This window comes from Pinus tabuliformis, chromosome 5_1 (assembly GCF_031772625.1).
Source record: "Pinus tabuliformis cultivar Carrire ecotype Pingquan chromosome 5_1, CPIR1, whole genome shotgun sequence".
NCBI classification, from domain to species: Eukaryota; Viridiplantae; Streptophyta; class Pinopsida; order Pinales; family Pinaceae; genus Pinus; species Pinus tabuliformis.
Window position 1 is genome coordinate 11,685,165 of NC_142305.1, and position 26,367 is coordinate 11,711,531.

A 26,367-nucleotide genomic window follows, 5' to 3' on the forward strand; every position below is an offset into this window, starting at 1 on the left:
GAGCCGTTTTGAGGCCCTAAACGACGTTTTTTGGGAAACCTACTGCCAGCGATTTTTCTACCAAAAAATCGCCTTTTTCGTCATAGTCCTTGGAGAGATCTTTCCAACAGGCTATCATGCACGTCAAACAGAGATAATACGACCAATTAGCGACCCCGAGAAGTTGACGTACCAACTTACCCAAAAAAGAGGCCCACAACTTGGTGTTTCATCTTCTAGGGTTAGGTTTTGGAATGTGAAGGGTTTTCCACTGTTTCTCAACAAGAAATAGGCCTTCGAGCCTCATTGTAACACAGTTCAAAGGCATGTAGCCACCACATCTCTTCTCAGAGATAAGCTACCATCGCCCTAGCTGGTTTATTTCCATTTCTATTTGTAAGCATATTTCAGTATTTTACAGTAATGAAATGAAGTATTATTTCCGCTCAGTGTTGCGGGGGAGCGCCCCCCCCCCTTCGAACCCGCTCCCGAAGCGCGCTCCGGGCGGGAGCGGCTCGGGAGCGCGCTCCCAAAATCGCTCCCGTAAAAAAATTTGCGCTCCCTGGTCTGTGAGGGAGCGATTCAGGGAGCGATCGCTCCCGCGCTCCCGGAGCGCTTTTTAATGCCCGAGAGTGATCGGGGAGCGATCGCTCCCTGATCGCTCCCGGGCATTAAAAAACGCTCCGGGAGCGATTTTAAACGGGCCGGGAGCGGTTCGGCGGAAAAAAAAATCCGCCGGACCCGAAATTTCTAAAAATTTTAGAATTTTTTTTTTATTTTATAAGCCCAATGGGCCAAAAAAATTTCATTTCAACTTCATTGAGCAAGAGATTGAGAGTTGGAGCAAGAGCAAGAGCTGAGGAGCAAGGAGCCAGAGCTGAGGAGCGAGGAGCAAGTGCCAAGGAGCGAGGAGCAAGCCTGCAGAGGTAAGTAACTTAATCATTTAGTTAGTTTAGCTGGTTAGGTAGTTAATTTGGTTAGTTTAATTTACCTGTTTGAGTTTAAAGATCATGTATTTAAATTAAATGAATTAATCCCAATAAACTAAATTAATTTGCAGATTCAAGACTCAAACCCTACAAACATCAAACACCATGGACCTGGGGATATTTATTGGCATTTTCCTCTTCCTGGTCCCTTTTATGGTTATTATGGTGGTGGAGAGTAGGAAACGGAGGGGGCCTGAAACTGAAGAGGTGGATGAAGAAGCCGGAGGAAGTCAAATGGGTGAAAACCCTAGTGAGGAGGAGGTGGAGGAGGGTGAACATGACCCTCAAAAAACTAAACAAGACCAAACTCCATTGTGGAAATATGTTCACAGGGCTGAAACAGGGAGAGGGGGTGGAACCACTAAATTTCATTGCCCCCATTGCAACACTGATTACACAGGCTCATACACCCGTGCTAGAAGACACCTCTGCGGGAAAAGGCCATGGGATGGAGAGAAACAAATAGGAATCAAAACTTGTGCAGCGGTGTCAACAGCAGATAGAGCCAAATACATAAAGGAAGAGGAGGACGCCCAATACAGAACAAAAAGATCAAGGGGTTTCTTTGAACCAATCTCACCATCACAAAGAACTCCTTCGGCATCCTCCCAAGGCAGTGGATATGGACATGGAGGCACAGGGTCATCATCTTTGAGGCGTAGAACCATATCAGATTTCCTTGATGAGGGGTGTAGGAATGATGTGGATTCAAAAGTTTACAGGTTCCTCTATGCATGTGGGATACCATTCAATGTTCTACGCTCACCTTATTGGCACGAAATGGTTTCTGCCATAAATGATGCCCCTAAAGGATACAAGAGCCCTGGGTATGACAAGGCAAGAACTGTTGGCCTTGATCATGAAAAAGCAAAAATATCACATTCTTTGAATAAAATGACAAGTTCTTGGACTGACAATGGGGTGTCCATTGTATCTGATGGATGGACAAATGTAAAAGGCAAGCCATTGATAAGTGTTCTTGCTGTGTCCCGAAGTGGTCCCATCTTTCTGGCTGCACATGATTACTCAGACAAGTTCAAGACCGCTATCAACATTGCAGAAGCATTGCTTGAAACAATTGAGCGTATTGGCCCATACAATGTCATCCAAGTCATCACTGATAATGCTCCTAATTGTAAGGCAGCGGGAGCAATTATTGAGGATAAATACCCGAACATATTTTGGTCTGGATGTTTGGTTCACACATTGAACCTTCTGTTGCATGATATTGTCAAAAACAAAAATGAACAATACCAATGGATTGGTGATTTGTACAAGAAAGGAAAAAAAATGATAAAATTTATTACAAATCATAGCAATACCCATGGCCTTTTCCGCAGTCACTCGAGATTGGAGTTGCTGAAGATTGCGAGGACTAGATTTGGTAGCTATTACCTCACCTTCAGGCGCCTTTTGAAGGTAAGAGAGGCATTAGCTAGCATGGTATCAAGTCCACATTGGCAGGTGTTAAAGGAAAGGGCTACAAATGTAGCTGACATGGCAGGTTTTGAAACGGTGGAGGAGGCCGCTCTTGATGGGCAGTTTTGGACAACTGTGAGACAGGTATTGGATTTCACCAAGCCAATTTATAACATGATTCGGTTTGCAGATACAGACAAACCAGTGATTGGCGAGGTGTATGAGCAAATGGATACCATGTTGGGGGAAATAAAAGACATTGTTCATAATAAAGATCCCAACTTGTACAAACTGATTCATGATTGTGTGTGTGAACGGTGGAATAGGCTTAACCTTCCACTACATTGCTTGGCGTATATCCTTACGCCAAAATACTACTCAGAATCTTGGTTGGGCAAACCTGCAGCAGGGGGTGGTGTTAGGACCAAACCCCATTTAGATCAAGAGGTAACTAGAGTATATCTGGAAGCATTAGAAAAGTTGGTGCCTGACAGGGAGGAATGTGCAGCTGTGCGCCTTGAAATAGGCAGATACTTCAGTGGCAGTGGTTTGTATGGTAACTTCCATGCAATGGACGACAAAGATAAATTTGATTCTCTCACATGGTGGGAAACATATGGCGGCCACGGACTTTTGCCAAAATTGGCAAAAAAAGTTCTTTCACAGGTTGTAAATTCTTCTTCTGCAGAGAGGTGTTGGAGCACCTACAGTTATATACATAATGTGAAAAGAAACAGGCTCAACGAAAACCGAGCAGAAAGCTTGGTTTATGTGCACTACAACTTGAGGTTGTTGAGCCATTACTGTGATCGGGCTAATGAAGATCCCACATATAAAATTTGGGACAATCACCCTGAGGATGACAATTTGGAGGATGGCATTGTACATATGGAAGAACTAGAAGAGGAGCTTGTACGGGATGAAAATGAAGCAGCTGCAACAGCCATGCCACCTCCACCTCCACCATCCAGTAGCAGTTCTCGGGGCCCGAGTCTTGTTCCATTGCTGTCGCCACCTCCATCGACACCCTCGCGTGGAGGCTCTAGTTCTGGTCGTCGGTCTGTGCGGGAGACTCCTAGAAGACCACCACGACCTACTTATACTCCTGGAGACTCTCGTGGCAAGGGCCACTTGTAGATTTACAGTTTACTTGTCTTTTTTAGTTTCTATTAGACTTTAGTTTTCATAACTGTTGAGTTTTGAGTCCTTGACTCTTGACTCTTGACTCTTTCATATCATTATGACATTATGATATTTTTTGTAAACATTATATCACTGTGACAATGAAAATTTGAAGTTTGAAGTTGGGCCTTGGCAATTATAACTCATTGGTAATGATTGTGAATTACGAATATGATGCTTTGTGAAAGACTAAAGTTGTTTCATTTCATCTCATTATTCATGTTTCATTTTATAAATTTTTAACATTTCATATCATGTTAACGGTTAGAAAGTTAGGACTTAGAAATATCTTCGATATTACTTCTTGTAATGGTTAAACTTGGCTTACAAGTACAACTTGTTACTTTGGTGATCAATGATGATAAATGTTATTGAATTTTCAATTCTCAAAGCTTGAAGTTGAAACTTTAATATTGAATTTGATGAATCATGATTTATAAGACTCAATATGTTGCAGTTGTAATATGTATTTTACTAACTTGTGGACATGGTTGATGACGATTATAATTTCTAGATGATTGATGTGATATGGTTCAATGATCAATTTATGTTTTTTATGTCTATTTCATCATTCTACATGTTTTTGTTGACATATATGTATCAAAAATTAAAAAATATAAAAAATATATATATTTTTAAAAAATCGCTCCCCGATTCGCTCCCAAACCGGGAGCTTCTGAAAATGGTCGCTCCCGCTCCCGCTTCCGCTCCCGCTCCCGCTCCCAAGTAACATTGTTTCCGCTGCATATCTGTCTTTATGATTATCTCTGTATTTCATTGCGTTCCTGTTTAAATCCGGATCACTTCTGGCCTCTGCACTATCTCTGCGTGGCTCCCTCTGGCTTCTGTGCCTGCCTCTCTGCCTCTGTGCTGGTCTTACGGCACTATCTCTGCCTCTCTGTCTCGTACTCACTGTCCCTCGCTGCAAACTGATCATTGATTCGATTCCTCTTAGCAAACCCCGCTCTAGAAAATCGAATCACTGATCACTCTGGTGTGTTCTCCAACTAACCCTCAAGCCTCCTCTTATACTTTTCCAGTTTATCCTTGTTAAATTGGCAACTAGGGCCAAACTCCATGTTGGTTAGCTTATTTCTGGCAGCTGATATTTTTATTGGATCCCTCTCGTAGAGAGGTGTAGGATTGATCCAAAGATCATCCGATTCCGATAAGTATTTATGGAGATATGAATTTATTTTGTTTACGTAAATATTATCAAGCCGACCAGCACTTATGTAGGCTCTAGAAGCCCAACCGACGTGTCTATTCAACCCCTACATTTTAGTATAAATTGCAGAGGACTTGAGGTCATTTGGCCATACACATTCTTCATGTGTTCTCCTCTTCATGTCTCGGGTTTTTGGAGGAGAGACACTAATGAAGGATGCCCTAAGATGATGCCCTAATTTACACGTTGGAAATGGAGACACTTAGCCACAGATCAAGGAAGACATTTACACAATGAGGACATACGCTGGTTAATACATCTAAACGCAATCTTGGAGACCTTATAATATATACGCTGCTCACAGTGAATGAGATACGCTATTCATAGTGGATACGCTGTGGATGTTATACACTGGTCATGAAGCTGTTCATGGTTATATATATGCTGGACATGAAGCTGTTCATGGTTATATATAGATACGCTGGTCAAGAAAACACATACGCAATCAAGAGTGCCAAAGTCATCAAGCCGAAGTGATGAAGAGGTAAGCCATTGTACATCGTAGCTATCGTAATACACTGTTCATGGTTATACGCAATCTAGGGTTACGCAGGGCATAAGATTAATACGCAGGTCATCTATCTAGCCGCAGTAAGGGTAGGAACTTATATGCTGTAATGAAGATATATACGCACAGCATCCACAACAATATATATATATATATATGCACAGGTCATTTAGCAATATATGTATGAACAGCTGGGATTACGCAGAAGATATATACGCACAGCATCCACAGCAATATATATATATATATATGCACAGGTCATGAAGCAATATATGTATGAACAGCTGGGATTACGCAGAAGATATATACGCACAGCATCCACAGCAATATATATATATATATATATATATATATATATATATATATGCACAGGTCATGAAGATACATATACGCAGCAAATGGAGGAGACCTTATATGCTGTACAACGTAGTCAATGAATGGTAACACACAAACCGTCTCATCTGCTATTCTTGAATGAATTAAGGCAGCAGCAATGTCACTTTGGTTATCAGTGCCGGATGTCTCTGAGGTACAGTTGTAACCTAACCTAGGAGGTGTGATGAGGACGCTGTAAACAACAGTAATGAGGATTACGTTGGGTGTCATCTCAATAAGTTTCAGTGTTTCTCATACCTGTAAAAGGAGACATACAGTCTCAACAGTCATTACTATATTTAGATCTAGTATCAAGATAACAATGATCATGGGCAGCATGACAGATGAGATCATGGGCAGCATGAAGTATAATAATCATGGGCAGAATGATAGATGAGATCATGGGCAGCATGATGTATGAGAGCATGGGCAGCATGAAGCAGGATGATTAGTGCAGCGTGGTGCAGTACACTGTAAGGTACAGCAAATGGACGAGATGCAGAATGATGATAGGTGAAGGAGTCACCTTGAGAATCAGTTGAAGCAGAATGTCTTCAACTGATCTCATCATTATACACAATGATCTACGCTAGATCTAGATAAGTCAAAGTGTTGACTTCTGTTGTAAATGTACTCTCTCTCTCTCTATCTCTTTCTCTGCTGAACTTTGAAGATAAAAGAAGATTTGATCAAAGGGTTTCCCCACACATTGTGGGGTTTGTCCCTGGCTCGCGCCATATCTTGTGTCCTCTTGCCTTGGCTTGTCTTCTGTGATTTATAGTTATGTTCTATCTGCAGTTTATCTTAATGCTGATGTGATTGCTAACTATGAAAATTTAAATAAATTGCTCTAGCATAGAACATACCTAAACTTAACATGGTATCAGAGCTGAGGTGAAGACAATGCCCAAGCAAGAGTGAAAGAGCAATCACCGAAGACAGTTGGGACAAGACAGAAGGATCAATGGGTTCCTCATAATTCACCTAGGGTGAAGTCAAAGCAGAGAATGTTATTAGAATGGCGCAGCGGAAGATTCTAATGGTCCATCTTAAGATCACTTCATTGGGAAGTTCGGATCTAAGGGTGGAAGGAAAGGCGGATGCCTTGTTGAAATAAGTTCGGCCGTTATGCGAAGGAGTGTCTGAATGGCAGAGACACATCTCTTGATGAAGATAACAATCATTCCTGGGACATCTTCAATGATCAAAAGAATGACTGGTAATGCAGGTCATCAAGGAAATGGTCGACTCTTCCACGAAAGCAAGGAACCCCAAAATCTCTTTTATGTACCTGATCGAACCTGATGTCCATCTCGGAAATGGAAGTCAAAGGCTACAGGGTGGCACTTATCGATGGAAAGGTACGTGTTTGAAAATAGATCTTTTAAAGATGTTTTTGAGTTCAGGGTTGTATCAAGTTGCAGGAAGTCCACTGGGGACCATGTCCATTGACTCAGCTTCGGAGGTCTGTGAGTCAGATGGTGACTAGGATGCCTGAATTCAAAAAGAAGCATGAAGGTACATGTCTGAAATGTACCGAAGGAAAATATTATAAGGGGACCATTCCCCTCATGCAGCAGGTTCACAGGTTTGGAACAACCCAAGGAGTTTGAGAATCATGATCAAGGAATCTCATGTATATAGGTGGAAGAAAGCCCTCTATGGCTTGAAGAAAAACACCTCGGGCATAGTATGAGAGGATTGATAGCTGTCTAATGCAACTGAGATTCACTAGGAGTGAAACCGATCCAAACCATTACTCGAAGGTTGTGGATGATAAACCTCTCGTACCAGCACCTATGTCTGACAGGTGCAGACCCTCTCATTTATAGGAGACAGAGGGAGTTGGATTCTGAATGTGGGAAGATAAGTTGCAAGCTTGTGACTGCCTCAAGGATCTTAACTTTCAGAAGTTATATGGTAATGATGTCGGACCAGATTTGGGAAATGCCTCTGAGTTTCATAAACTCATTTGCGTTGATGTTCTTGGAGAACCTCCGTCCGGACATCTGTGTTGCAGTTAGCATGGTGAGCTCATATTTGGTTGAGCCTCACTAGATTGGTGCCAAGAATCTTTTAAGATATCTTCAGGGCACAATCTCTCATGAATTGAGATACATTGCCGGAAATATGAAACCACATGATTATTCGAATGATGAGTGGGCAGGCAGTATGGAGGATCACTAGAGCACTTCTCAGTGCTGTCTCTCTTTGGAATCTACCTCGATATCCTGGATGAGCAGGAAGCAGAAGTCGGTGACTCTGAGCACCACCAAGGCAGAATACATTGCTGATAGTATGGCCTTCTATGAGGCAGTCTGGTTGCTGAAGCTCTTCAGTGAGTTGTTTGTACACATGATGAATACCACTGTGATTCTCTGTGACAACCAGAGATGGGATTCGATTATTGAGGAATCCCGTATTTGACAGTTGCTCCAGCAGATAGACATCAAATACTGCCTTATCTGGGATATGGTAAGTCGATGATCAAGGAGGCTCCATCACACTGAGATGATGTACAGGACAGAGCCTTGAGGAAAGATCAAATTTGTGATTTTCCCGAACGACTTGGAGTCATCGAGAGACCTTTGTAAAAGGGTCCTGCATGTTGCATACATTGAGCTCTAGGAGCTTTGGGGGGCTTGCAGTTCTATTGGAGCAACATACGACCACAGGGTGACTCACCCTCCCCTGGTGGTGCGCACTGAAACAAGATGATTCGCTCTCTTGTGGGACAAGATGATTCGCTCTCTTGTGTAGCAGGATGATTAGTTCTCCTGTGAGGCCTGGATTGATGTGTTCTCCATGGCGATTGTAGCAGGATTGATGTGTTCTCCTGTGAGGCCTGGATTGATGTGTTCTCCATGGCGATTGTAGCAGGATTGATGTGTTCTCTTGTGAGGCCTGGATTGATGTGTTCTCCATGGCAGCCTGGATTGATGTGTTCTCCATGGCGATTGTAGCAGGATTGATGTGTTCTCCTGTGAGGCCTGGATTGATTTGTTCTCCATGGCAGCCTGGATTGATGTGTTCTCCATGGCGATTGTAGCTGGATTGATGTGTTCTCCTGTGAGGACAGGATTGATTAAGTTCTCCTGTCGAGGCATCCTACCCATGCAGTCTGGGACTCATGGGAAGTACCTCTCATCTGATCAATGAGCAGGGAAATGAAGTTAGGGACCATAGTAGTACCGATGGACGCATCGTTGTATCTACCGTACTCCCTACGCTAGGATGTCCTCCATTGATCTGGGATCAATGATACTGGTCTGGGACCAGTGGTAGGAGTTGTACATGCTATGACGCTGACTTCGGGTCGGCTGAGACTGGTCTGGGACCAGTGGTACATACTCCGAGACTGACTTCGTGTCAATGCAGTACTGGTCTGGGACCAGTGAGAGTGGTACATACTATGACGCTGACTTCGGGTCGGTTGAGACTGGTCTGGGACCAGTGGTACACTCTCTGAGACTGCGATACTGGTCTGGGACCAGTGGTAGGAGTGGTACTTACTATGAAGCTGACTTCGGGTTAGTTGAGACTGGTCTGGGACCAGTGCTAGGAGTGGTACTTACTATGAAGCTGACTTCGGGTCAGTTGAGACTGGTCTGGGACTAGTGGTATGCACTCTGAGACTGACTTCAGGTCAGTGGAGAATGATATGACTCATTCTCGATCAATTCTTCTTCTTCATAGTTCAGCGGAGATGAGCAGAGCAGAGCAGAGCCAGCAGAGCAAAGCTAGCAGAGCTGAGCTGAGCAGAGCAGAGCCAGTAGAACTGAGCAGAGCAGAGCCAGCAGAGCAGAGCTAGCAGAGCCAGCAGCGCTGAGCAGAGTAGAGCCGAGCCAGCAGAGCTGAGCAAAGCCAGCAGAGCTGAGTAGAACCAGCAGAGCTAGGCAGAGTAGTGCAAGGCACTAATGGCAGAGATAGTACAATCGTACATATGGATCAACGGATGGAGTTCTCCCTAGTTGAGAGGGAGTGTTAAATTGGCAACTAGGGCCAAACTCCATGTGGGTTAGCTTATTTCTGGCAGCTGATATTTTTATTGGATCCCTCTCGTCAAGAGGTGTAGGATTGATCCAAAGATTATCCGATTCCGATAAGTATTTATGGAGATATGAATTTATTTTGTTTATGTAATTATTATCAAGCCGACCAGCACTTATGTAGGCTCTAGAAGCCCAACCAACGTGTCTATTCAACCCCTACATTTTAGTATAAATTGCAAAGGACTTGAGGTCATTTGGGCATACACATTCTTCATGTGTTCTCCTCTTCATGTCTCGGGTTTTTGGAGGAGAGACACTAATGAAGGATGCCCTAAGATGATGCCCTAATTTACACGTTGGAAATGGAGACACTTAGCCACAGATCAAGGAAGACATTTACACAATGAGGACATACGCTGGTTAATACATCTAAACGCAATCTTGGAGACCTTATAATATATACGCTGCTCACAGTGAATGAGATACGCTATTCATAGTGGATACACTGTGGATGTTATACACTGGTCATGAAGCTGTTCATGGTTATATATATGCTGGACATGAAGCTGTTCATGGTTATATATAGATACGCTGGTCAAGAAAACACATACGCAATCAAGAGTGCCAAAGTCATCAAGCCGAAGTGATGAAGAGGTAAGTCGTTGTACATCGTAGCCATCGTAATACACTGTTCATGGTTATACGCAGTCTAGGGTTACGCAGGGCATAAGATTAATACGCAGGTCATCTATCTAGCCGCAGTAAGGGTAGGAACTTATATGCTGTAATGAAGATATATACGCACAACATCCACAGCAATATATATATATATATATATATATGCACAGGTCATGAAGCAATATATGTATGAACAGCTGGGCTTACGCAGAAGATATATACGCACAGTATCCACAGCAATATATATATATATATATATATATATATATATATATATATGCATAGGTCATGAAGCAATATATGTATGAACAGCTAGGATTACGCAGAAGATATATACGCACAGCATCCACAGCAATATATATATATATATGCACAGGTCATGAAGATACATATACGCAGCAAATGGAGGAGACCTTATATGCTGTACAACGCAGTCAATGAATGGTAACACACAAACCGTCTGATCTGCTATTCTTGAATGAATTAAGGCAGCAGCAATGTCACTTTGGTTATCAGTCCCGGATGTCTCTGAGGTACAGTTGTAACCTAACCTAGGAGGTGTGATGAGGACGTTGTAAACAACAGTAATGAGGATTACGTTGGGTGTCATCTCAATAAGTTTCAGTGTTTCTCATACCTGTAAAAGGAGACATACAGTCTCAACAGTCATTACTATATTTAGATCTAGTATCAAGATAACAATGATCATGGGCAGCATGATAGATGAGATCATGGGCAGCATGAAGTATAATAATCATGGGCAGAATGATAGATGAGATCATGGGCAGCATGATGTATGAGAGCATGGGCAGCATGAAGCAGGATGATTAGTGCAGCGTGGTGCAGTACACTGTAAGGTACAGCAAATGGACGAGATGCAGAATGATGATAGGTGAAGGAGTCACCTTGAGAATCAGTTGAAGCAGAATGTCTTCAACTGATCTCATCATTATACACAATGATCTACGCTAGATCTAGATAAGTCAAAGTGTTGACTTCTGTTGTAAATGTACTCTCTCTCTCTCTATCTCTTTCTCTGCTGAACTTTGAAGATAAAAGAAGATTTGATCAAAGGGTTTCCCCACACATTGTGGGGTTTGTCCCTGGCTCGCGCCATATCTTGTGTCCTCTTGCCTTGGCTTGTCTTCTGTGATTTATAGTTATGTTCTATCTGCAGTTTATCTTAATGCTGACGTGATTGCTAACTATGAAAATTTAAATAAATTGCTCTAGCATAGAACATACCTAAACTTAACAGTCCTTCAACGACCGAGATTACATCTCTAATCAACAACTGAGATTAGATTTGGCTTGATCTATGTCATTTAGAACCTTCTAACCTAGTTTTATATTATTAATATTTTATTTTTCCTAAGTTTAGACTTAGGAACACCATTAAAAATATTAATTATTTTAATATCTCCTTAACTGGGTAGAATCTGCCCAAACCATTTCTGGGTCTTAGAGATCTCATGTGCTTTAGCCTCTCCACCAGTTTTAATGGCTAGAGCACATCTGATGCTACCCCAAATCAACACAACCTTCTCCAGCTACTGCATCAACAATGGAAAAGCATCCAAAATTACTGAACAAGTGTTCAACATGATGCATCTTGTTGTTGAAGTTCTCACTGTTGCTTAGTCTCTGCTCTAACCCTCTGAAGCCTTTGCGCTGCTGCTGACTCTGCTATGTGCCAATTGCACTGCTGCCAACTCTGCTTTGTGTTGTTCAATCTCTGGTGCTCCTAGCCACTACAACTGTCACTTTGGTACTCTTCTGCATCAACTGACACTGGTACATCCTGCTACTTCTGATATGGGCTCCCGTAGCAAGGTATTGATCCAAGAGGTGGACTCCTCAAGGATCCTGCCCATCTGTAGTTCTTTTGAACTACAGTACTAGATCACCCCACCTCTCCCCTGGAGATATCTGGGCAATCATGGCAAACTCCTCCTCCTCGATCTTTGCGGATGCAGCCTTCGGATCATGCTTCTCGTCTTTGTCCTTCTTCTTGAGAGGACACTGTGTAGCGTAGTGACCAAATTCACCACACCGGAAACACTTGATCTTCGAAACATATTTCTTTTGCCTTCGCTGCTCCTGCTGCCCCTTAGATGCAAGGGCTGCATTCTCTTCCTCCTCCTTGGGCTTTGTCCACTACTATTGTTGCTATCAAGTTTGCACTTGACTAAGTCTCTCCTCATCTCTTCTTGCTGAAGAGTGGCCCAAATCCCTTCCCAATTTGGAAATCTCTCTCTGCCCGGGATGCTCTGGACAAATACTTGTCATTTTTATGAAAAAGAATTCAGGGTAAGCCTCACCATCTCGATAGGCTGAGGTATTGACTGTTACGAACATATATTGGATCAAATAAAATAAAACATAAATAAATGTAAATAAATGTAAATACTAAATAATCAAGTAATGATTATGTTAAGTAGTCATTAGTTAAGTGAAAAGGCATGTCTAAAAGACATGCCCAGTCACGAAAGGACACTTGCTTAGGTATATATGCGGGTCCTCATTGTAACATTCTACATCACTTGTACATTTTATATATATAATAAATTATTATTACAAATACCTCTGTGTATTTTTACATTTAAGTCAACAAGCTATAAGTTTTGTTGCTTCAGTGGTATCAAAGCCATGCCGCACAATATAACCATGCGAGTCTTTGAACGTTGTTCACCACACAATATGTCATTACGTTCACATCCTGAATTCTCGGAGCAGTTTAATAAAATTCAAGAAACATTTCAACGTTTAGAAAAATCATTTGCAAACGTTAAAGCATGTCGAAAGGAAATCCATAATAAGGAAGATAATAGCAACTGTGAAGAAATGAAACTAGGTGAAGCAGGAGAAGAAGATTTTGATCATAAACGATGATAATGAAAATGAAAATATAATAGATAATGATGAATATGAGAATGATATCGATCAAGATGATGATCTAAATGAAGATGATGTGGATGAGGACTATCTTGAGACACAGGAAGATGAACAATATCATAACAATGAGGAAGTTGATCTTGATGCGAAAGAGGTTATGTCAATTTCATATTATGATGAGAATGAAGATGATCTTAAAAACAGTGTTGAGCTTAAAGATTGGCCACAAGATCTAGAACCGACGTTGTCGTTTGATATCAGGGTTGAAGGTATGGTTGACATCGAACCTATCGTTACAGCAATTGAATCCACTGTTTCAAAGAAAGAGCAACTGCAAAAAGTCGTTGAGGAACTTGATGCACACAAAGATGGTATACAAAATTGTACCATCCAATGGAAGGACTTGGAACATCATTTTTCTTGTAGTCACGAAGCTTTGAAGAAGAGGGTTGATGAGTTAATTGAGAAAGAAAAATCATTTGAGGCTAAGGCCTTGGGAACTCAACAAATGCTTGAGAAGCGAGATGAAGTTGTTGCAGTTAAGGAGCAGGCTTCTTTGGCCCGTGTACAGGAGCAGAAAGATGTTGCTCTTGCTGTCATTATGGAGGCTCGCTCAAAACAGATGGAAGTTTTTGTAGACGCTTCTGCAAAAACTGCTGGAGTTGCTGAAAATAAGGTAAATGATTCATCCGTTACAGACATAGAACCCATTGATCCTACCTCTGACAAAGCTGAAAAATCTCCTACTAAATCTGGGGCTCCTAAAGCTGGAGCAACTTCTGAAGTGAAGCCACGCCCTCAATTGAAACAATTATGTGAAAAAATGGATGCGAAAGGGCTTCTCAAATTTATATCAGAAAACCGGAAATTTCTTGCAGCCCTTAGGGATGAGGTTCCTACAACACTGCAGTTTGCAACTGACCCAGGCCGCCTAGTTTTGAATGCTTTAGAGGGCTTTTACCCTATAAATGAACCATCCAATCAAGGGAACAAAAAGGAGACTGGTCTTCCGGCTCAACGCCATACTTGTATTTTGTTACTGGAAGATTCGGACTTGCTGGAAAACTCCACCAATTGAAATCAACCCGTTATTCCCAAGGATTTAGTGGCGCTGATATTACAGAAATTTGTCAGCAGGCTTGCAAATATGCCATTCGAGAAAATAGCGAGAAGGATATTGAACGTGAAAGGAAGAGAAAAGAAAATCCTGAAGCTGGAAGGAGTGTCAGAGATCCCTTAGCAAGTCTGAAATTTCTAAATTTTTCTCTTGATTCTAAATTTTGGCTATGGAGGAATAAGTAGAATGACTTTTGGAGAATTTTGTTGATATGGTTGGTTCTCTTTTCTTGATGAATTTCAATAGATCTTGATGAGAAGATTTTGTTGATGTGGATAAAATTCTTTTCATGGATGATTATTGGTGAACTTTGATGATGTGGGCTATTCAATGTGAGTTATCTTCTTCCAATTTTGTCTTTTGTTGATGGAAAAGGGTTACTAAATATTCACCATAGTTTTGCTAGTACTTTTATCTCTTTATTCTCATCGGGCAAGATTTTCATCAAGTTCTTTTGAGATGACCTCTGCTAAGCTCCCTTCCAAATTCGAAGGTGCAATGTACATTGGTTGGTCTACTCTCGTCTTTAAGCCTAAATCTGTTCCAACCCTCTTGAACTCTTATCAAGTTCTTTTGAGATGACCCAAGCTAAGATCACTCTCCTATCCCACCTGTTATCACAAAACCAGTACTAGGGACTGCAACCAAGCAAGGTCTCATGTAACTGTTTCAGACCATACTTTAGATTAGGAATTAGCCTTCCTAATCAGAGAGGGCTCTCTCATGACTCTTGACAAAATCCTTCAAACACTAGAGGGCTAACTCTTCACACATTTATAAAAATATAGCTGGCTGGACATACATCAAATTAGTCTTCATTGGGCTATGGAGTCTCTCACAGTTAATAAACCAAATCACAGTCATCTCATAGAAGCCAAGGCTCTTTGCATCATCAAAGGTTCAAACATAATTTACCTAAATCAAAGCCTGCTGAACATACAGGAAGTCAGAGCATTAAAAATGAATTCTGAGTGATGTTCAAACATGCTTCACCAAAACCCACAGCCTGTCAAGCACACAGGAAGTCAGAGCATATAATATGAATTCTGAGGGATTGTACCATAACAAGGCTGTAAAAAGAACCTTAAGAAACTAAACCACCATCACATTTGAACAAAAAGATGCATTGAGAATCTTGGGAAGAAAAAACCCTGTTTGCCATTACTGTAACAGTCTTTTCATAAGCTCTAAAAAACTCTGTTTTTGTATATATCATCCAACCCTTTCTACATCTAACCTTGGCCCATATATAGGCAAGCAAAACTAAAACACCTCGAGCTTCCTCCTCCAGCATGAGGGGAGCCTCGAAGGTGGCTATTAACTATTCCTACATGCTATTTAATGTATTTATTACAAAGTGCTGACATGTAATTGCACACAATCCTAATCAAACTAAAATACTAATTTCATTCTCCTCGTATGCTTGATGCTTTCTTGAATGCTTTGACAGCTGTCCTCCTTCAATTAATCTGATATGGCTGAGCTACAGGTGCAATGGATGCTGATTTAGGATGCTTAAGAGCGCTGATGGCTCATTTAATGACCAGAAGGTGTGCTCCTATTTATCGGTTTCTGTCTCCCAACATTCTCCTAAAATATAGCAGTCTGCTCCCAAATCCTTTAATAACCCCAAGTATGGAGTGATGCCAGGTTTCTGATGTGCTGTAGGTGGTCTTTGATAGACATCTGTTCCTTTTCCTCAAACCCCCGCTCACCGTGTCACACTAGCTGCTCACAGTATTACACTAGATGCCCTGCGCTTTAAATCATCACCTACAGCAGTTTCGTAGCGCGCTACGAAACTGCTGTGTGATTTAAAAACACAGTCCTTCTTTAAACTTCTTACAAAATTGTATATCTGCTGTTGCCATTCTTCAGCTTCACCTTTGCTATGCTGAGATTCAGAATCCCATTCCCTGTAACATGAACCTCCAACAGATAGACCAACTGCACATAAATCTTCTCGAGCTTCTGATTTGCTTTGGTCTGAAGTCTTAGAATTCCAAATACATGCTTTCCCAGAAAACTCAATTACCCATATCTTCTTGGAAATGACAATCTCCCATTGAGAGTAACGAGAATAAATTTAGAATACATAAACTCGAGAACATAAAGTGACATCGAAGAAAACTTAATGTACATAATGCCTGATGCTTTAGCCAGATGATACAACAAGCTTTTCCAATTTTCCAATTTTTCACTGGTTATCCCATTCATTTTCCAAGCCATCTCTTGAGCCTTCTTCATTTCTGTCATAATTTGAAAATTCCTCATTTTTATCTTGTTCATCTTCCACAGCACAAGACTTTGACGGACAGCTTGCTGAAGGTCTGCTTGAAAACGTTCTTCATCATCTTCTTCAGCATGGAGCTGCCTCAGTGTCTTAGAGCTGTTTTCACCTGAAGCAAATCCTGCCTTCTCATTTGAAGGGAACCCTTGCTTTGAAACTGTGTTAGGCCTTGACTGCATCGAACTATATGAACTATGTTTATAAGTTGCAGGCATAGGTAAAGTAATTAGTGCATTTGAATGGAACATCTCTTTGGCACTATTTTCAGATGAGGAATCCACAATGCGATTAATTTCATGTTAAGCAGACAGATTAGGGATGTATGCACTTGTTGCACGGCTTGTCACTTGTGAAATGCCCTTCTGTCTACTTCTGTTCCCTCGTGAATTCTGCCCTAGTGGAGGAAACCTCCCAAACTCTGTTTCTTAAATAGAATTATCTGCAATATTCCTAGGCTGACTGTGCAAATCAGAGCGCTGCAATTTCTGCCTTTCTGGATTAATCCCATTGCTTAACATCTTTTTGGGACCATAGTCTCTACCACTTTTTTTATGCTTCCCTGCCAATTTGTTATTTTCATCAATCAGTAAACCTTTGTCACTATGTGCAAACACCTTCACTGCTTAATGATTTTGTGGCCCAAATGAACCACCATAATATCCGTCTTTCCCAGCATTTGCATGCTTATCTTGACCTCTGGAGTATCTTTAGTTCTGGTCTGCGAAACCAGCACCATCATAGCGCACCAGCTCCTTGTCGACTGCAAATGGTTGGTTATCTTCAAAGTGAACAATAAAAGGTGAAAATGAAAACGCTGCAAGATTCTCATATGAACCATATTTAAGTTCTGTATCCACCTTTAGGAGCAACCATTCCGATGACGGTGCCGCCAAACACAGATGGCATATTTTCAAGAGCGCTACACATGCAACACCGAATGCTTAAGATTAGACGGGAGCACTCCACGAATCGCCCTCAACACGCGGGACAAAATAAACAAGTCATCACTCAACAAAATCTTAGCCCAAAATCATGTAAATGCCGCTCAGGAAGCGTTGCAGTCTTTTCAAAAACTTGGTTTTCTTGACACCAGGCTTAAATCACCAAATGCCAAAACAAAGTTGCTCTGTCACCGACATGAAAAAAAAAACCACCTTGGATATTCCAATGATTAGCTCACCAAAATAGATTTACACATAAAATGACTCTTACTTTGAACGGTTTTATCACCCCGGTAAAAGAGTAGAGGACTCCCAAAATTTTGTAGAAGATAGTTTTAGCTAGAGATTACATATTAGAATCTGTTTGTAGCTCTCTCCGATAACTTCAAACCTGAAATTTTAGAGTGCCTTATCTTTCCAATAATTGCAGAACGCGCATTGGGTGGTCCACGATGCAACCATTCCTTGTCATGATATCCCTCAAAATTATTGGATCTCCATGTACACCCACCCATGTATAATGGGCCATAATGATACATCTTGACATTAATCACAAATAAATTGCCGGAAATCGCCATTAAAATGATCCGCTGTGCCGCTGTTCTGAACTAACTGCTGTGCCGCTGTTTGCAGGGGCAGGCGCTCTCGACCTCCCTCATTCACCGGTACCATGATATGCTCCATTCAATGCATATAACAACCACAGGTCAACACAACGATTATACCAACAACCGACAGTAAACATAGAGTAACCAAATCGACCTCAATCCATCAACAACTTTCTGGTATTCAACTAACATTTAGGGGATCGACCACCTATTATGTAGAGCGATTTACATTACAGGCTACCCAAATTGCTATGCTTCTAACTTTTGTATTACATATTTAGCATATTGATTTAACCTTTTTGCTACAGGTGCACAAAGAAATCAATAGTCCACTCTTCTTGAAAACACGACATAAGACAAAAGCATTCTTTAAGTAACTTAGCCGGAGCCTTGAATGCCCACTTAATGATTTATTTCTTGACATGCTTTCACTGTTTGTGATATAGCAGTTACGTCCTCCAATCTGGCCTCATATTTAACCAAAACTTGATCAGCTTCTTTTAAGTGCTCTTATATATCCTTTTTTGTGCAGCAGTGATAATTTTTTGACAAGATTTTCCTTCGGCGTTGGAGCACAGCTGACTAGCCAGAGAGGCCAGCACGTGCTTCTATTCCTTTCCTCTCAACACCTTTTACCTTTATCTAGATTCCAAAGTATGCAATCATTCTACCTGTATTTTACATCATAATAAACAATAATGGGGGTAACATAATCTAGGACACTGTCAGGCTGTCTTTAGGCTTTTTGGCTGTTCTTTTTACCTAGCTTATCTATTACTTTACTCACTCGAGTCTCCTTTCTGCCTTTTTTGATAACCCTTTATTAATCACAAACACCTGAATGGCTTCAAAGACTTAAGGTGTTCTTGTTATATAGGAGTAAAGTGGGGGATATGAGAATTTTTGTGCGCAGAGGAATAGACACAAAGTGCAAGAAAAAGCAATAAGGGCTATCAGGTCCTTCGCATGAATTGCCCAAGCAACTGCATTGAATTGGTTGTAGACTTGCAGGTCTCTCCACATCATTATCATCATCTTTCACAATCACCCATGAGCCAGAATTCAGAGATAACTCCCTTAATGTATTTGATGGCAATCCTACAATAGCTGTATCATCATAAGGTGTCTCCTTGAACATACTGCCACTGCTCTTATCAACATTCCTGGAGGGAAGAAGAACTGTACAATAAGCATGCTAGAATTTGGACTTTCACTGAAAACTCAAACAAATCCCCAGTTTCGTAGCACGCTACGAAACCACGCAAACAGGTAGCGCTGCGAAACTGCTAAAAAGAATTCTGGCGCTGCGAAACTGCTCTGACTTTAAGCCAAGCTAAAAAAATTTTACTACAGCATTTTCAGTGATAACACCACCTTTGAAGATTGAAGGACTCTAGGGTTGGAGGTCTAAGGGACACAAGTTTATCTTCACTTATTCCTTGCACTTGCATCGATCTCCATTTCCCTCCAATTGTATCGCTCCTTGACTATATATGCCCCAAAAAAAAAAATTGGCATGCTCAGGCACTAATTTTCTATCCTCCATCACCCATTTTCTTTATAAATCGTCTAAACCATTTTGTTAGGGTTTTACTCTCCCAGTAATTCATAGGTTGTTTTTTAGGTATTTTCCCTTTGAACTCAAATCTTGAAGTTATGCTAAAGCCCTAGCAATCCTATCCACCATAAATTGTTGATTTGTGGTAACATCGGATGTGCTCTAGCCACGAAAATTGGTGGAGAGGCTAAAGCACATGAGATCTCCAATACGCATAAATGGTTTGGGCAGATTCTAAACAATTTGGGAGATATTAAAATAATTAATATTTTTAATGGAGTCCATAAGTCTAAACTTAGGGAAAATAAAATATTAATGTGAATTAATATAAAGCTATGTTAGAAGGGTCCAAAAGTCATGGATCAAGCCAGAGTTAATCTTAGTCGTTGATTAGGGACTTAATCTCAGCCGTTGAATTGTCAACGAGAAAAGTATAAGAGGAGGCTTGAGGGTCACTTGGAGAACACACCAAGTTGATCAAGAATTCGATTTTCTGGGGCAGGGCTTGCTGAGGAAATCGAAGGAGTGATCAGAGTTGCAACTGAGGGGCAGTGAATACAGAAGCAGAGAGGCAGAGAGGGTACCGGGAGCATCAGCACAGAAGCCGGGAGAGAGGGATGCAGAGCCAGCTAGAGGCCATGCAGAGCCAGTCAGGGCCCACACAGAGGCAGCCAGGAGCTGTGCAGTGCCAGAGAGAGCCAGCGTGGGTGACGCAGAGGCTCTAGAGGCTGACGCAGTGCCTCCAAAGGCTGACACAGGCGAGTTGGGCTGACATTGGGCTAGAGATGCTAACGCAATCCCTAGAGGCAGACGCTGGAGATTTCGTGGAGCAAATTGGAGCTGAGAGCTGTGGGATTGTTCATCTGGGGTTTTAGCCGAAATATCTGTCTCCGACTAAGAGGTACTACTGCTGAGATCATTCTCTGTTGGGTGAGCCGGTTTGGCACCCAGATTATATTCTGACACTGCTTAATAATAAAATCCTCAGATAGCTACACCAGTTTTCCCGCATTGGGTTTTTCTGGGGACATTGGTCCAAAAACAACAGTGTCACTTGTGTGCTTGTTTTTCCTTCAATTGATGATTTGTAATGTGTTGAGCATGTACTTGTATTTTTTTTCAGTATTTACATGGTAAATAGCTTGTTAATTAAACAGAACAAGTAGTCAGAAATAAATCAGAAAGTAGGGGAAGGGTTTCTAACAGTTAGACTTAGAAATTCCAACATGGTATCAAAGCGTGGTTGCAGATCACAGGAGAACTCAGGGCATCAACCGAGCAAAGCAACAGCAGCAAAAACAACTGTCTCGAGTGACAAAAGTTGTTCCTGGAGGAAAAGCAGCAAAGGAGGGGTGACCCAGTGCCTGCGTCATCAAGTTTGAGCAGAGAGGAGGATCAGCGTAGTGGCAGAAGGGATCAGACCTGAACTATGCAGTGCCCGATCATCTTTCTCAGTCAGGGAGGATTGACGTCGTGGCCAAGAGGTGCGGATTTTGCTGGCGCTGGGATTGTGCAGAACCTAGAAGCTCTAACCTTTAGTTTACTGCGGCATAGGAGGTTGTGGGTAAGTTGCGGAGTGAAGCTAGTGGTGTACTGTGGTCAGAACAATACCTAACAGGGCAAGACCAAGGAGGAGGGAGTTGCTACCGAGGATTTCTAGCCAAGAAATCGGGATCAGTGGTGCAGTTGCACTAACGATCGAAGTGGGGACATCTCGACATTGGCAGAGGGGTTACCAAGAGGGAAATCGAGGCTTAGAGGGAGTCACACAGAGAACTTCCAGAAGGGAAGTAGAGGAGCAACGAAATGGCAGTGAATGGGGTAAAAGACCAGGACAGACTGGACGGAGCCTCAAACTTCATAGTCTGGAAGGCCAGAATCTTGCCCGTTCTAAACAGGAATCGTCTCAAGCACTTCGCCTTGAAGACGATAGCGATCCCAGTTGACCCGGTTGAGAACGACAAGTACGAAGAGGCAATGGCAAGGGCCAAGAGCATCATGCTTGACGGGATCAAGGACCATGTAGTACCACATATTGTCGAAAAGGAAATGGCAAATGCGATGCGGGAGGCCCTGACGAAATTGTATCAGCATACCTTCGTGCAGAGGAAGTCCCTAATCAACGGCTAAGATTAACTCTGGCATCGTATGTGCTCTAGCCACGCAAATTGGTGGAGAGGCTAAAGCACATGAGGTCTCCAATACCCAGAAATGGTTTGGGCAGATTCTAAATAGTTTGGAAGATATTAAAATAATTAATATTTTTAGTGGAATCCCTAAGTCTAAACTTAAGAAAAATAAAATATTAATGTGAATTAATATAAAACTGTGTTAGAAGGGTCCAAAAGTCATGGATCAAGCCAGAGTTAATCTTAGCCGTTGATTAGGGACTTAATCTCGGCCGTTGAATTGTCAACGAGAAAAGTATAAGAGGAGGCTTGAGGATCACTTGGAGAACACATCGAGTTGATCAAGAATTCGATTTTCTGGGGCAGGGCTTGCTGAGGAAATCGAAGGAGTGATCAGAGTTGCAGTTGAGGGGCAATGAATACAGAAGCAGAGAGGCAGAGAGGGTACCGGGAGCATCAGCGCAGAAGCCGGGAGAGAGGGACGCAAAGCCAGCTAGAGGCCACACAGAGCCAGTTAGGGCCCACGCAGAGGCAGCCAGGAGCTGCGCAGTGCCAGAGAGAGCTAGCGTGGGTGACGCAGAGGCTCTAGAGGCTGATGCAAGGCAAGTTGGGGTGAAATTGGGCTGACGTTGGGCTAGAGAGGCTAACGCAGTCCCTAGAGGCAGACGCTGGAGATTTCGTGGGGCAGATTGGAGCTGAGAGCTGTGGGATTGTTCATCTGGGGTTTTAGCCGGAATATCTGTCTCCGACTAAGAGGTACTACTGCCGAGATCATTCTCTATTGGGTGAGCCGATTTGGCACCTAGATTGTATTCTGAAACTGCTTAATAATAAAACCCTCAAATAGTTGCACCGGTTTTTCCGCATTGGATTTTTCCGGGGACATTGGTCCAAAAACAACAGTGTCACTTGTGTGCTTGTTTTTCCTTCAGTTGATGATCTGTAATGTGTTGAGCATGTACTTGTATTTATTTTCAGTATTTACATGGTAAATAACTTGTTAATTAAACAGAACAAGTAGGCAGAAATAAATCAAAAAGTACCTGAAGGGTTTCTAACAGCTAGACTTAGAAATTCCAACATAAACCTTAATTGTTCGATCGGTTGGTTGGTGGAAGTCCAAGTAGAAGCCTTGAGGGGATTTTGACTTGGTTTGTTTGGGCCATTTGATCCCTAATATCTACTAGAGAGAAAACCCCTTGAGCTAGAAGGGAGTTGGCGGTGAGGTGACAGGGACGCCTCTGAAAGTGCAATAGATCTTTTGGACTTTATCTCAAAAAGTGTGAGTCATAACACATCCCATTAATCACTAGTTATTGACCTCACCATACAGCACTAGTATATAAACCCTAAATCTTCGCCACACGTGGGCCCTTGACTCTAAACAAATTTACAAACAAAAGAAGACCAGAAATGTAGTTTAGTCTTGGATATCCACTCAGCACCTATTGGCAAAAGATCATCATACATCCCAATGCCCATTACTATTCACCATCATTATCAATGGATTAGACATCTTGCCCTGAATTTTTGGTTAGACGGTATCAATTAGATAAATGCATTGTTTATGAAAGTCATGAATCCAGTTTAGTAAGGATGTAAATGGCTGAGAATAAGTTACCTGCAAATCATTGTCGATTGGGGGAGGCACAAGGCCCAAGGAAGAAGTAGAAGCCGCAGAGACCCGAAGCCTTGGCTTCTTAACGAAACCATGTTTAGTAACTCTGAAATGGTTACGTTGAACCATTCCACTTACGTCTTTGAAATACCCTTCAAGTTTGCTGCTCTTTGGACCACAGCCATGTCCAGCAGCTACAAACTGTAAAGATAAAAGTTGCATCCTGAAATTTAGCTCAGCTACGCTGGATTGAATCTCCGAGACTCGGATTCTGACAAACTTTCTTACGGTTATTCGTTGATCTATCTTAGACTATAAATTATGGAACAACATAAAGAAATGATAAGGTAAAGATGATAGCCATATATATATATGGCTTCAAAATAGAGGTGTGACACAACTAAACTAATCATGAAAAATGATGGGCCTCGTATGGTACCAAAACTTGCGTGAGCCTCGTCATCAGGGGAAGAATAGATGGGATCCATAAATATGGTTAAAATCATGTCAGGGGCGTGGAAATTGAAGTCTAAACGCTAATGGTTGCTTTCAATATTGAAATTGGAATCAACCATGTTAGACGCTCACCTAACCAGGTGAAAAAAAAATTTGTCCAGGAATATATTTTGTTTTGTGCAGGAATATTTTCAATTTGACAAATTTGCGAGATCCATTCCCGTAGACCGCTTCAACCCACTAATGAGAGTCCGTTAGGTGTTTGGGCTTTCCAAGTCACACCGAGATGAAGGGTCAATTTTTGAAGCACGGTATTTATTTCGATACTTTTAGTTAGAGTTATTTATTTTTGTATTAAAATAACGGGTAATATGTATTATGCATGAAGTTATATGAAATATATTTTTATAATTTAATTTTGAAGTTACATTATTTTAGCGAGTTGTTTTTAGTGAGATTTTATGGAAGTTTTCTGATAGGTTTTTCTAATCTAATTTTTCTAAAATCTGGCACGAATTTATTGAAATCACAAGTTTGATGGGTAACCACAATCGAAGTGCCCTAGGGGTTTTTCAGGGTTTTTCATCAAATAGAATAGAATTTGATTCCAATGAACGGGCACATGAATATCCCATAACAGCGCCGAAAAATGGAGATGATGCAGCGTTGCAGTAATTAGAGATTGCTCACGGCAACATAGACATTGCAGCTTGGCAAAATGGAATGGACTTGAATTTCCTCGTCCTCCGCCGATTCCTCGGCCTTTGTAGTTTCTTTGCACAGTGCGACGAGAAAGAATCGGTGTAAAGAAACTCTACCAGAGCCGTCTTCAACAACCGAGAGTTGCCGAGAGGCAGTGTCTGCCGAGAACATGGAAAACACTTAGAAGAGCCAAGGCGTAAAGAGCAGGGATGTCTATGATGTTGCTACAGAAAAATTGTTGCAAGGGAAAGGGAAAGAAGCTGCTGCCAATACTAAAAATGGTAAAAATGTTAAAAATGACAAGGAAATCTCAGATTTTGTGGAAACAAATCATTTGGGTCAAGTCAAAATTGCTTCAACAAACAAAACAGGAAAGTGGATTTGGGTAAATGCAAAGCAATATGAGGGCATTTTAAGGCGTAGGCTTGCTCGCCTTAAATGGGAACAAATGAGAAGAAAATTGATCCAAAGAAAGAAAATAAATAAGAGAAACAAAAATAAAGAAGAATCAATCATTTATAGTCCCACGTCTACACCTCTTACTTGGTCATTGTTAAAAATGCAATGTTCTATATTAAATAAAATGAAACCCACTGGTCAGCTCTACGAAAGAGAGTCTGAACCAGGAGAGTCTGGCTCTGCAGAACGCTCTACATTGTTCATGTACATCACACATTATATAGTAATCACAGATTTAGGGAAGTTAGAACCATAACCTAAAAAATAGAAACTAATTCCTATCCTGAAGTCTCATGAACCAACTCACTATTCTAAGATATTCTCCATTATCTCTAACACCCCCCCTTAATGGAGAAGGGGTTCACAAATATGCCTAACATCTCCCTAAACATTTCAAACTTGATTTTGCCAAGAGGCTTAGTGAAAATGTCTGCAACATTATCACATGTATTACAATATACCAAATGGATTTCTTTTGATTACACTTTTTCCCTGACAAAGTGGAACTGTGTATCAATGTGTTTATTGTTTTTGTGAAACATTGGATTATTAGCAAGTTTGACTGAACTCTGATTGTGGTTGCATCTTTCTATTCTTCCCCAACATCCTGGAGAAGTCTCTGCAACCAAACTACCTCACACGTTGCTGCACACATAGCTTGATACTCTGCTTCCGCTGAAGACAAGGAAACTGTCCTTTGTTTCTTACTGCTCCATGTAATCACCCCGGATCCAATGCTGAATGCATAGCCTGTTATGGATTTGCGATCGTCTACATTTCCAGTCCAGTCTGAATCTGTAAATCCTGTCAATCTAACATCAGAGGAATCAATATAAATAATACTGTAATCTACAATACCTTGTAGATACCTCAAAACACTTTTCGCTGCATTCCAATGACTTTCAAGTGGCTTGGACATGTATTGACTTAGCACACTGACTGCATAAGCCAAATTTGGTCTAGTAGTGGTCAGGTAGATTAGGCTCCCAACCAGTTGTTTGTAAAGTGTCGCATTTGCCTCTTTAGAGCCATCCTCACTCTGCAGTTTGATGTTCTGTTATAGTGGTACTGCTGCAGGCTTACACTGATCCATCCTAAATCTTTCTAGTAGTCCTTTGACATACTTTCCCTGGGACAAAAATGTTTTTCTTGAATCTCTCCAGATCTCAAGACCCAAACAATATCTTAATTCACCAAGGTGTTTCATTTCGAACACCTGTGACATTTGTTGCTTGATTTCTTTG

At 41.5% G+C, this 26,367-nt stretch overlaps 1 protein-coding gene across 2 annotated transcripts in view; it reads right to left on the bottom strand.

Moving 5' to 3' along the window:
* LOC149163288 (Glycine cleavage T-protein family) overlaps positions 1 to 23,971 on the bottom strand; it is a 388,788-nt gene extending 364,817 nt beyond the window's left edge. The window contains exon 1 of one of the 2 annotated variants that reach the window (XM_089431674.1): positions 23,510 to 23,971. In XM_089431674.1, coding sequence (XP_089287800.1) covers positions 23,510 to 23,728 — 219 coding nt within the window. In that variant the 5' untranslated portion in view covers positions 23,729 to 23,971. The remainder of the gene's footprint in view (positions 1 to 23,509) is intronic. The other variant, XM_089431672.1, reaches the window with a different exon arrangement.
* Positions 23,972 to 26,367: the final 2,396 nt, after the last annotated feature.